At 39.0% G+C, this 13,235-nt stretch overlaps 1 protein-coding gene across 1 annotated transcript in view; it reads right to left on the bottom strand.

Moving 5' to 3' along the window:
- Nucleotides 1-13,235, bottom strand: part of LOC139147445 (phosphorylase b kinase regulatory subunit beta-like) — a 31,015-nt gene that overhangs the window by 6,563 nt on the left and 11,217 nt on the right. The window contains 12 exon segments of the mRNA XM_070718553.1: nucleotides 42-96; nucleotides 704-906; nucleotides 2,235-2,383; nucleotides 2,755-2,884; nucleotides 5,431-5,557; nucleotides 6,206-6,281; nucleotides 6,284-6,357; nucleotides 7,455-7,537; nucleotides 8,041-8,229; nucleotides 8,872-9,018; nucleotides 12,233-12,330; nucleotides 12,676-12,831. Coding sequence (XP_070574654.1) covers nucleotides 42-96; nucleotides 704-906; nucleotides 2,235-2,383; nucleotides 2,755-2,884; nucleotides 5,431-5,557; nucleotides 6,206-6,281; nucleotides 6,284-6,357; nucleotides 7,455-7,537; nucleotides 8,041-8,229; nucleotides 8,872-9,018; nucleotides 12,233-12,330; nucleotides 12,676-12,831 — 1,487 coding nt within the window.

The following is a 13,235-nucleotide window of genomic DNA, read 5'->3' on the forward strand; positions in this document are numbered from 1 at the left end:
TTATGTCGTTTTTAATTACATAATATAAAAACTAAACTCACCGATGAACTTGGATTTTCAATCTGCAGTTCTTGCTTCATGGCATGAATGATCCACCTGTCATCAAGAGTGACAGAGGCTCAATCATTTTCAAATCGATATAAGATCAACAATGTTTCTTTCAAGGGGCAAATGCAATGGTAGTGTTTCCACTAAATCCTTACAAAGAAGGTGCCGTTTATCTATCTGATGGAGTGCATTTCATTGTGTTTCACTTGTACTGTACTTTGGATAAAACAGCACGGCTATCTCTCAAAAGTACATGCTATTAGAAGAAACAGAATGTGCTTCATGTCACACAAGCACAGATCAGCGACATTGCAAAAGAAGAAAATTTCATCAATGTGAGATGTAGTTTGTTATTTAAGAAAGACAACATACAAGGAGGTGTCGGCCTGGCTTCTTCCCAGCATTTTCCCTCTTTTCTTGAAATTTTCCAATACAAGCATTCATTGTATCGTAATTTGGCAATGAATTTGCAATGACTTTGGATTTGGTGCCTTTTGAAATTGAGAGTAATTCTGAATTCTTTATTCCTTGTCATGACAGTCACTTTCCTTTTCCGAGCTCCATAATTTTCACCAAGTGTCTCTGAAAGTTACGGTGGATTTAACTGCTAGGATAATTAATATCACTTTCACTGTTAACCGGAAAGTTCACCTACCCAACTCTTATCTTCAACATTCCGTCAAAGAGCCTGGAGTTGGTCTGCATAAGTTTTGCCAGATCAATGATTAGTTCCTGTTGCAGAACACATTCTTTGATGTCGTAGGGTCCACATTTACTGTAGATGATTTCAACCAACTCCTTGGGGGTCAAAGGTGCTGAGATGATCGCCTCTTCATGTCCAAATGACCCTACAGTCACCTACAAAAAAAGTTTAGAAAATTAGTTGAAAAAGTTGGACATTTATTTCAAAAGAGAGCTTTACTACACTTAAGTCATAGACCAGGAAGTATTGCAATATTAAAGGACAAGATTTTTTGTCTTTGGATATCATTTGCGCCAATTTTGGTTTACTTTGTGCTACCTGTATTTAAGAAAGCAGTGACATTCTAAAATTAGCATAGATGATGAAATTTATTGTTAAAGGGACAAAGTCGCCCATTTTTTCATGAATTTTGTTTGATACGAGATACTACTTATATTGTCTGACATGTTGAAAGATACTGATTGATGGGTTGACCATGCATATATTTGACCCCGGTTTTAGACACGATACATGAAACCATGGACAAATGAATAAATGTTCATGACCATTAATTCATTTTCGCCATGGTTTCAGTTAATTTGTCTAAAACCGGGGTCGAATATATGCATGGTCACCCATTCATTCAGTATCTTTCAACATGTCAAACAATACAAGTAATATCTTGCATCAAACAAAATTCATGAAAAATGGTCGACTTTGTCTCTTTAAGGGACTGTATCAGATTGTCTTGTAGACTGAATAATGAATCTTTTCCCTTGGGGAGGAGGATTTGCCTCAGTTCAGTTAGTTAACTTCACTTCATTTGGCAACCACATGTTTTTTATTTGATTTTTTCTTTTTATTAATTGATAACATCATGGAGCAAAACGATGGTGCTCCATGGTTACACTGATTACCTGACAATGCATATAGCCAGGGGCATAATACCAAAGGCAACAGAAAATTGCTACATTTTACACTGATGATGACATCAGCACTTTGCACTTTTGAAGTTTTCATTTACGGGAGGGAGATGATGAGGTTTCATATCCATTCAAGACAACACACAAGAACCTTAATGAAAATAATAGTATTTCGGACTCATAATTATGAGACAATCTGCGACATTCCCTAACTTACAGAAAGGAGGGTAGAAAGCACATTGTCATTTTTAGTAGTAAAACTTACAATTGTGATCAGCAATGATGTTCTCAGACGATACAAGCCTGGATGACAGGAATGACACCACTGACTGCATTCCGCAGAAAATAACTACATCCCAAGAGTAATGGGTCAATGTACCATATTAAAGGTATACTGTCACCTGTTCCAATTTTGCCACAGTTACCATGGAAAGTGAAAATCTAACCAATCACAGATTTTAAGCAGGTGGCCGCTCTTTAAAAACAGCGCCCTCACATTAGCGTTTTGAATATCAAGGAACGCCCCTTTGACCATATATTGGCATATTTAGATTACAGGTGGCTGTATACCTTTAACTCACCAGTTTTCCTTTGACAAGCATCGTGGTTACACCGGGAGCCAGACTGTCCACAACCTTGTGCAAGAGACTGGCACAGAAACGTACTATAGACCACTGCTTCAGTACACCGGCCCTTGCATACAGCTTCTCAAGTCTATCCCCTACAGTGCCTACAAGACAAGAGACAGCACTGATCATTATGAAGAGTAAGCGACTGATTTACTGTCCTTCATTAATGGGTCTGAAATATTATTGTGCAATAATAGTGCTTTTTGCCTCTTGTGGTGGAAACTGAAAAATATAATATCATCTATAGGAACTACCCGTTTGAGAGATGGAAAAAACAAAAAATTTGGTAAGTTTTGTTTGTGACCACTTTCTTCGACTTTACATTTGGTTCAAAAACCTGGAAATTTGGATCGACAAAAATAGACACTGCTCTGGTCTACAAATCATTTCATTTTTTGGTTTCACTGTAAAAACTGACTTTTGCTCTGGACGAGATGAGCATTGTCGTGTCCTCCACAACAGTGTGACTAACCTCCGTCGGTCAAATAGTGGGGTCCCTCTTTCTTCATAAGCAATCCAAGCAATATACTCTGCCACTGAAGACTGCCTTCATGTAGCTTCATCTTCATCACTATTTCCCATGATGATTTTTTCTCAAGATCCTGCCAAAAAATAGTGGTAAAATGTGTTTAATAGGGGATTTTTAAATTGAAACTAACAAACATCTCATGTGAAATTGCAAAATGTCATAAAAAAGCGACAATAAAGACCTTAATGGAACGCACCTCGGGGACAGACATTCGGACTCTCAAGCTTTTACAATTCTCTTCTGATATACCACATGTGGGGGTTCATTTTAAAGCTCTTGGTGAAAGAAAACTTTTCACTGGCTTAGTTTTTCGAAATTCAAAAATTTTTATTTTTCTCAATAGAGTTAACACAGGGATGGCGGCCATTTTGAATTTCTAATATCGGTAAATCTTGGGCAATTTGTTTCTCTAGTACAAAAATTTGCATGGTGACCCCCTGTTTTTATTCTTGATTTTGAAAGATAATGATTGAAAGATTCCTTGAGGAAAGTTAGAGCAAAAGTTTAAGTCTTTCACTTTCGAGGTACATACTACCTTAATAGAGAGGAAGGTAAAAAGAAAGGGCACTGTGCCCAGGCTACGCTGTTGTAACAATCAACATTATCTTAGGGGTATGTTTCTATTTATTTACCATTAAAGGTACCCTCAGGCAAGAACTGATTTTTCCATAGGGAGGAAGGGGCCTGGAAGGCAGGTGTACCACAGCCAGAGAATGTTTCTGAGTGGCAATATGACGGAAATTTGCAGCAAAAATGAACGACAAGCAATTTGTGTTCTTGGCCGTTTCAATAAAGTAACAGGGAATGGAGAGCATAATTATCTTGCAATCATCAGACATCTGAAACACAATCTCATTCTCATGCTGTGATGAAGCATGAGTCCAATCTGTACAAGCTGTTGTTCACAGTAGAAAATCTCTACACACTGCAAATCGTACTCTCTTCCTAAAATGGAACAGTGCTAACAAGAGCATGTTGCACTGGTGTTTCATACAATTACAAACTTAATTAGGTAGATACTATGTCCTATGCAATACATTGTTAACCCTTTGAGCACCGTAGTCTATTTTTGTCCCCTTCATAAAATAAACCCCAGTCAATTTTTCTAAGATTTTTGCCTAAATTTTGAGAAAAATCTGTAGCAATGTGATGTCTATTTGGTCCAAAATTATCAAAAAATTATAGAAAAATTCATAAAAATTGATAAAATTTTGCACTAAAATTTTGGCGGGAGAAAATTACAGTGCTCAAAGGGTTAAACCAAACTTGACATAACAGTCAGCAAGCAGTGACATTGTGAAGTAATGAATATTAAAAGGTGACCTTCTGTGCTTTTGATGGGTAAATGCTCTGGTCAGTAGTGAACAGTTAAGTGACTGGTCAAAACCTTTAAATGTTGTAACACGTTGCCTCGGCCTGAACAAACACAAAAATCACTTTGTGTCAATATACATTCGACGATTTCAATAATGTTATGGTGTTAGGTTGTAGAAAATTGACATCCATCCATGTCTTTGTTTTAGCAGTGAGGATTTTTAGCTGACACTCAAAGAGATGAGGATGTCTCTGCAGTGAGGCTCAACTCACCAATAGAGGGCGGTATCAGCAACAGTGTACAGTCACAACAAGGTTGTTGTAGGTGGGACAGGTACATAGTGGAGGGTAAGAGAAAGGAAAGCGTGCATTGGAAATCAATCACATCAGATTCTGTCCTTCCACCCCCTCAGTATCACAATACATAGATCCAACCACTCTTAGGACCAATGATTGGACTGTACCACGAGGTTGGTGGGGTAAGGAAGGGTAAAAGAGCTGGAAGAGAAAGCCGAGAAGCAAAGGCAAAACACACTGTGCTTTGTACAGATAGTGACATTGAGAAGATTTCAATAGGTAGAGAATACAGAAGACTGAACAGCAGGTGTTGCATCATGACGTTTTCTGTTGGTGTATGCTAAAAATGTCTGAAAAGCCACCAGCACTCTCTACAATGATCTGGTCTATGGATCCCACATGCTTTGTTAAACACACCTTCATAATAGGATCTAGCCATTACTGACTCAGCTAGTGTTATAAAATCTCTGTTGGTTTACACAGATTCATTTCTAACCAACATGACTGATGGATTTCTTCTGCAAAAGTTTATTCAGATCAAAGGTATAATTACACAACCACAATCCTTATTACATAATACTGCACACTAATTATGGTAAAATACATATATTTGACGGCTGGCAATGCAAAATTCTGTGCGACAGAGACGGAAAATGAAAAGATTTGTCATAATTTACCCTATCAGGAATTTTAAATCAGAAATTGTCATCCATTCAGAGGGCCTGAATAGCTCCTGCCACTGTGTAGCATCTCAGAAGCTTCTAGCATCTCTGATCAGCCAATCAGCTACCTGATTGTTTAAGACTCTGTATGTTGCTGTGAATGATCACAACCCACCAATCAGTTGTACCCTTCTGAGCTGCTACATGAACGATTCAAATACTACAGAAGGAAAAATTTGTCGCACAACGTCATAGGCCGAACTATTCATACTCACACATGTGCATGTGGACACACCCACACACACCAACACACATGGTACAATATGGATATTGGATAGAGATATACCTGGACATTGATTTCATGTTTTTCAGGTTCAAATGGACCTTGAGCAATGCTGTCAGACCGCATTGCCTTCAACGGAGCATGGCTGACATTCAACTCCTCAAGACGTTTGAACAGAACCATTGAATTCCTACAGAGAGAGAGAGAGAGAGAGAGAGAGAGAGAGAGAGAGAGAGAGAGAGAGAGAGAGATACTCAATCGTTTGATTCACGGTAACAATGAAAATATACCCTATATGGTCAATGGATTAAACCTGGAATTCGAATGGACCACAGTACAAACACAACCATATGCACAAATGCACATATAAAATACCTTACCTGTATTTCTATATGCACTATACTTGTACAATTGGGTTTGTTTGTACTGTCATCACGTGATCTCTTAGGCAGCCCAGTTGTACGGAGTCCGTGGAACACCCCGTGTCCTTTTTTCAGTGTAGAATCATTAGTCCAGAAGCGGTGACTTCAATACCATACCCGGTATAGAATGGTGAATGGTTGCAATGAAAGAGTACACCAGCCTGTCTGTGGTATGACAAGGTTTTCCCAGAATCCGAATGACATTACTTTGATACACCTTGGAATGCATGACTGACAAAGACTGTTCGTTATAAATAGTAATTACAACCCCTACACTGACACTTGAACTGTTTTAAACTGTACACTCCTATTGTAGAGTGTGCCCCGAGGACAGGTTTTGGACACTAAACTTTTCACACTACCACAGCAGCAATGACAACGTGTCTGATGTCAAGAAACTGAAATACAGGACCTACCCTCTGGTTTCATCAAACCCAATGAATTCTAAGTGTTCAACGATGGCAGTGTCAATCATTGTCTGTAGTCTTCCCATTTCACTTTGATACCATTGATGGAACCTCTTCTAAGGCTGGCCAGCAAATTCAGCATTTCAGTATGGCCGCTACCACTAAATGAGAAGCACACACAAAATACCGTATTTGGTCAGAGTTAATCGCATGGAATGTGTGCATTCAAGAGACAAAATAACAAATAGACAAGTACACAAGTGTACATGAAAATGATGAAAATTCTATCAACTATAACTTTTAATGTATTTTTCGAAAGTTTGATCGGTCGGTGAAATGAAACAACTTGTTTTATTCCCCAAATCCTGATAAAAGCCCAGTGTTGCACCTGTGAATACAGCCTCTGTGTGTGTAACGTCAGGATTTATTAGCGACAACTGAATCCACGTCTGGACCAGAATGAATTCATCATGAATGTGGTTACATATTACACAAAATTGCGTTAGTTTGGCTGGGGGGAATAAGGAGATGAGTAGGGAAATGTACTTATTGAAGGTACTTATTGAATGCACCTTGGCGACAGATATTCGGCCTCTCAAATTTTTACAATTCTTGAGCGGTCTACTGCTTGTGTGGCCTCATTTTGAAGCCATTGGAGTGAATAAGCTTTCTACTGTCTTATTTTTTATGAAAATTGAAAAAGCAATTTTTTCCCTTAGAGTGTCAACACAGTGATGGCGGCCATTTTGAATTCAAAATATTGGTATCTAGTAATTGTTTTTCGGGTAACCAAAATTTGCATGGTGACCCCTGGTTTTTTCTTTATTTTGAAAGAGAATGTTTGAAATTTCCTTCAGGAAAGTTCAAGCACAAGTTTAAGTCCTTACATTTGAATCAGACGCAACCATTACTGGAACATAAATATTGAAAATATTATCAAAGGGGTTTACAGGAATGTCCCTCTGAGAAAGGCGCTGCCTTATTGCTATCACACTGAGATGAGACACTTGGGCATCTAATTTCAAATTAATATTCTTTTGCACTGACTTGAAAGATAAGAACTGTGTTTTTGCTGATTAAGTTGGTACAAATGCCACTTCAAAGAGTCTTTGTGTATAGTGGCATGACCTTGACATAATTGAAAACATCTCGCTGTGCAAAGGTATCAGAATTTTTTTTCCGGTATATTATGGGGAAAAAAGTTTGAGTAGCTTTCATGATTTTCAGGAATAAATTTCCCCAAAAACGTCAAAAATACCTGAAATGCTCTTCCCTGATAATCATACAGAATGTAGGGCGTCCATGGAGAGTCCAAGCATTCCGGATGAAAGCAATGTGGGCCTGGAGGAAAAGATATTGTCAAAATAAAAATGAATGTTAATAAAGTGAAAATTTTCAAAATTTTTGGACAGAAGGTTTCCCATTCATACAGTTTATGCATATATTTGCATACTATATGATTACATTTGCATAGTTTATGTATTCTTTAGCCGACGATGTCTGCCGCACAATACACTGACTGACATTAATTGAAGGTACCTTCTCTCCTTTCCTCTTTTTAGATATATACTACAAAATGGACAAAATCAAGATGCATGATGCTGACAAAATATCATGCAGAACACTTTCATATTTTTCTTGGTTTTGACCAGTTTGGATTTATCAGAAGTACATGAAATTCACACTACAGATTATTGAATTGAACTGCTAATTACACACATTGGTGTATAGGGCAATAGTTGAACACTGTATTGCATGTCAGGGTCCATTTTCACAAACATCACATTGTTATAGCAAAGTGTAGTGCTACTGATAAATAGCGCCAGAGACACAGCAGCTCTTACCTTGACATCGTCAAGAAGTAATTCCATATCCTGGGCCATGTAGAAGTCAGTCAAATCAAAGACTATGGGATAACAGAGTACAGTCCTGCCAAGAATACGGTAGAGTTTGCTGGTGCCAAGACTTCCAATAGGTCTGGGAGGTCTGCCAGATAAACTAAGCTTCTTGTTAACTCCAAGGTTTTCAAATGCCTGTACAAAATATCAATTGAGAACAATAAATGTCATTCTAAACTGACAATATTTTGAAGCAAAGTGCACCAATTCCTTTGCCCTGGTGAAATAGTTTGGTATTCTATGGTAATCGTTTCTCATAAAACTACTGCTGACATTTTCCAATGGCTTCAATTTAATTACCGGTAAGTTCAAAATAATTTGGGAGACTTTTATGGTAAAACACACTTCGGAGACAGATACACGGACTATGAAACTTTTACAATACATTTTTGGTCTATCACTTGTGGGGTTCATTTTGAAGCTCATGGAGTAAATTAAATAAACTTTTCACCAGCTTGTTCTTGTGAAAATCACAAATTTTATATTTCCTCATAGAGGTAACACAAAGATGGCGGCCATTTTGAATTTCAAGTGTCGGTAAAATAATTTGCTTCTCTAGTATCAAATTTTGCATGGTGACCCCTGATTTTTATTCTTGATTTGAAAAGGTAATGATTTGAGCAAAAGTTCAAGATGTTCAATGTAAAGGCTTGTACAACCTTAAACTATCTTTTCAGGGAGGTTGTAGATTACAACATGCAACTCTATATATAATGAACATAAAACAGCACTGTTAAAGCAAACAGGTAACATTCAAATTTCATTAGAAAACCCTACCTTCACAAGTTCACTTGGTGGCCATATTTCATAGGGTTCTACCTGTACAGGTGTTTGTGATGGTATACCATAGGTAGCAAGTGTAGACTGAAGACGTGTTGACTCTGCTATCAGTGTAACCTGAATACACAGATCCTGGGGTGGTTTCTGTAGAATAGAGATTTCAAAACACATTGGTATGATGTTTTTGTTTATTCCTCATTCATCCAGTCATGCTTTGCTCCTCTAACTGAAGGGGTTTGAACAATTTCATATGTTTTCATATGTTCTGCTACAGCGGTTCACAACCAAGAGTCCTGATTTAAACAGCGCCCTCTATGTCAGATTATACCTTTCCACAGGCTTTGCTTTTTCACTTCATAGAGTTGATTTTTAAGTTGGGAATTCTTAAACAGATGAGCTTATGTCATTTAATTTGTCACCCAAATAGCCTGTACACAGGTTCAGCTATGCTTTTGAAAATATCATGAACATAGAAATGTCTGATGACAGAGGGTGAAATGGCACATGTTACAATATTTAACCCTCTGTTTATTAAACCTTTCAGAATATTCCATGCATATTTGGTCTGTGGATTTTAGATTAAAAAAGTGCTCCGTAAATGTGTATAATATCAATCGCCCTGAAAACTGTCGGTATCATCTCCAAACAGAATGAAATGGCACATGTTACAATATTTAACCCTCTGTCATCAGACATGTCCATATTCATTTAAAGGTCTGGTGAAATGCCCATGTTGCAAAATCACAGAAATACAGTTGATGGTCTATAAAACAGTTACATTCATTTCTTTTTTCGTTTAGCGGGCGTGATTATGAAATATGGCAAAAGAAAAATGCAATGTGGGCGTGTCCCCCGAGCCTCTCCAGTCGACTTTTTTCGGCTTTCCGAAGTTTGCCCGACTCCGTATCTCATAACGGGATGTAAAGTATTTCACACCTCCGGAAGCTCCCCACGGGGGGGGTAACTTCTAGGGTTTCCGCTTACATGATCAGGACAGTGTCCTCCTTCACTATGGGAAGACGTTGTTCTTTTGGTGGCTGTGACAGCGGCAAGAACATTAACGGCTCAACTGTAAACTTTTTCAGTGTTGAGTGTTTGAACCATAATGTGCTTGTTCTCTTCTGGTTCGTAAGATCGGCCACGGTCCCTCGGCTGAGCCTGCCTCGCTACTCACTACACAGAAGGTTGGGACCGTAATGCAAATCAACTGCATGAACACCAACACTGAACGTTGTGACTGCCACTTATAAAATGCACTAGTCTGAACGTCGGGACCGCAATGCAAATCGACAGTAACTTAAAACGTAAATGGGACAGTGATTAAATTAAATGAAAACGCGATGCAAATCGGCTGCATGAACAGCAACACTGAACGTTGAGACTAGCATTAAAACGAACAACAACACGGAACGTAGAGATCGCGATACAAATCATGGAGGTAGAGTCCTCCCTGATACAAATCGACAGCAACACGGAACGCGTCGTTGGGACGGCGATTAAATTGAAGAACAACGGGGAATACCGGATCACGAGGACTGGACCGCGATGCAAATCGACCATCAACATGGAATTAAAATGTACAACACAGAACATCTAGACCGCAATGTAAATCAACTGCAACACCGAACCACAGGTGTCCGGAGTTGCCGTGTACATGCATAGAGAGAATGCATGTACGCCGGCAACTCCGGACACCTGTACACCGAACCTTGTTGCCTCGATTAAAATGCGTATGTCTGCTATGTATAGCAAAAGTTTCAATTCTCGCGAGCGAGCGTTCCTTTGCCTGCTGTACACACAGGCGCTCCTTAGCTGGGTCGTCTGCTAAGTAGATCGATTTTCGGATCGATCTATTGATCCCGTAGTCGATATGCCCGCCACTGCAACCTAAATACTCACGACCCAGCTATGCGCCTGTGGCTGTACACTAGCCCTGCGTACGATGCGGTGTGTTCCGCTACAGCTAAATGTGGTGAGCGGGGCGATTAGCTGTAGCGGAACACACAGCATCGTACGCAGGGCTAGCTGTACACTAGACAAATTACGTCAAATTTATCGCGAGGGCTCGATTGCGTGTGTAAGGTTTCAATTCTCGCGAGAGCCATTTCTGCATGTTGTACACTAGACTAAATGACGTCAAATCTCTTGCGAGACTTGGCTCGATTGCAAATATGTACCACGGAAAGAACGCAATAATACGGAAGTAGACACAGTTTTTGTGAATCGCTGAGAGAGAAGCGCAGATTAAACAAAAGACTAAAAAACCCACGTTTTTTCTTTATTTTACCATATTTTTTAAACAAAAATCAGTTTCGCCACTGTGGCGAATTAGGATCGATTTTTTTCGCCACTTCGGATTTCGATTCGCATTGGCGAACGAACGTGGCGAATGGGCAGCACCGGGTACGAACACTGAGGCTGTTTTGTTAGCGGATACCGGGCAGAGATAAGGCGGCGTTGGACCGCTATTCGATGTAAATGAACACACCTGTGATGTCACAGACGGCCAACCATGATCCCCGCTGTGGGCGTGACCTGAGTGTCGCAAAATGACCCCATGAAAGCCGCGCATAGAAATATCAAAAAAATTAACACTTGCACGTACTTTTAGGTTGCAATTATGTTGCGAGTGTAATAGTATTGACCCCCTGGAAGATATTCAGTCACATGAACGGGACCATTTCACCAGACCTTTAAGTTGTCACCCAAATAGCCCTGTACACAGGTTCAGCTATGCTTTTGAAAATATCATGAATATAGAAATGTCTGATGACAGAGGGTGAAATGGCACATGTTACAATATTTAACCCTCTGTTTATTAAACCTTTCAGAATATTCCATGCATATTTGGTCTGTGGATTTTAGATTAAAAAAGTGCTCCGTAAATGTGTATAATATCAATCGCCCTGAAAACTGTCGGTATCATCTCCAAACAGAATGAAATGGCACATGTTACAATATTTAACCCTCTGTCATCAGACACGTCCATATTCATTTAATTTGTCACCCAAATAGCCCTGTACACAGGTTCAGCTATGCTGTTGAAAATATCAAGAATATAGAAATGTCTGATGACAGAGGGTGAATATGTAACATGTGCCACTTCATTCTGTTCAGAGATGATACCGACAGTCTTCAGGGCGGGTGATATTATACACATTTACGGAGCACTTTTTTAATCTAAAATCCACAGACCAAATAAGCATGGAATATTCTGAAAGCATAAAGTGATGAAGGATGATACATGAAGTGACCGCCGGATATGGCTCTTCAGGTTTATTTGACAAAAAACTTAAAGTATCTAGGTACAGTGTAGCCATGGATATCATTATACATTTCATAGGGCAAGTAGTGTTACCTGGAAGGTAGCATATCTTCCACGCTGATGTTTTTCAAGTCCAGTTCCTCGCCATCGTCCCAGGGGGTCTAGTTCTTGGAAATTCAGCAAATTTTCATCTGAAAGACCAACAAAAAGGTCACCACTAGATAGATAATTGGCTATGCATTACAGCATAAACTGAGACATTTTAATTTTCTTTCACAGATACAAACAAAATGGACTATCTGCAGGAACAGATTCAATGTGTATGAAAGTTTGTCAACACAAAAGGTAGCATAATAAATTTGTATTACGTGGCGACAATAAATCTCCAGCCCACAAACAAAAATTATAAAATACCCTTGGCAGCAAAGGAACAGTGTTAACGAACCCATAGGGGTGCTGTCCTAACAATAAAACACAAACACAGACACAGACACACACACACACAAAATTGGAAATTACTTCCTCAAAGTCCTCACCTAATAGACAAGATATGAAGTAAACAGCTTGCCCCCAGAGGAATACCTTGGCACCGTAGGCCTCTTCACTGGGTTCCCTATCCTGGCTGCAAGGGTCTTTTTTCTCAGCACCGATACGATTCTTTGGCACGTAATAGTACTTGGGGAGAACAGGGCCTGCATTGAAAAGAAGAAAGATGTACATGTGATATGCATGAGATAAAATCATGTGATTTTTGGCATGTGGAATCAATATTTTGATGGCTGGATATACATTGATATAGGCTGGAGGTACTATGTGATAACATATTGATGGTAGGATACACATTGAAATAGGCAGTCCGTGTCATATCAAAGGCTCTGCAGAAGAATATCATGAGAACTTGGTCAAAACAATATATGGTAGAACCAGGAATCCCATCTTATGGCCCTCTTGTACAACCGTTTTCACGTGTTGGGTATTAAAGTTGTCTGGAAGTATACATAAAAGGGGTGTCTTTTTCGACTGAGAAGAATTTGAATTTTATTTCTGGATTCATAATAAATTCTCAACATTCTCAACATACAAAGTATTTTAAAAA

Source organism: Ptychodera flava, chromosome 13 (genome assembly GCF_041260155.1).
Source record: "Ptychodera flava strain L36383 chromosome 13, AS_Pfla_20210202, whole genome shotgun sequence".
NCBI classification, from domain to species: Eukaryota; Metazoa; Hemichordata; class Enteropneusta; family Ptychoderidae; genus Ptychodera; species Ptychodera flava.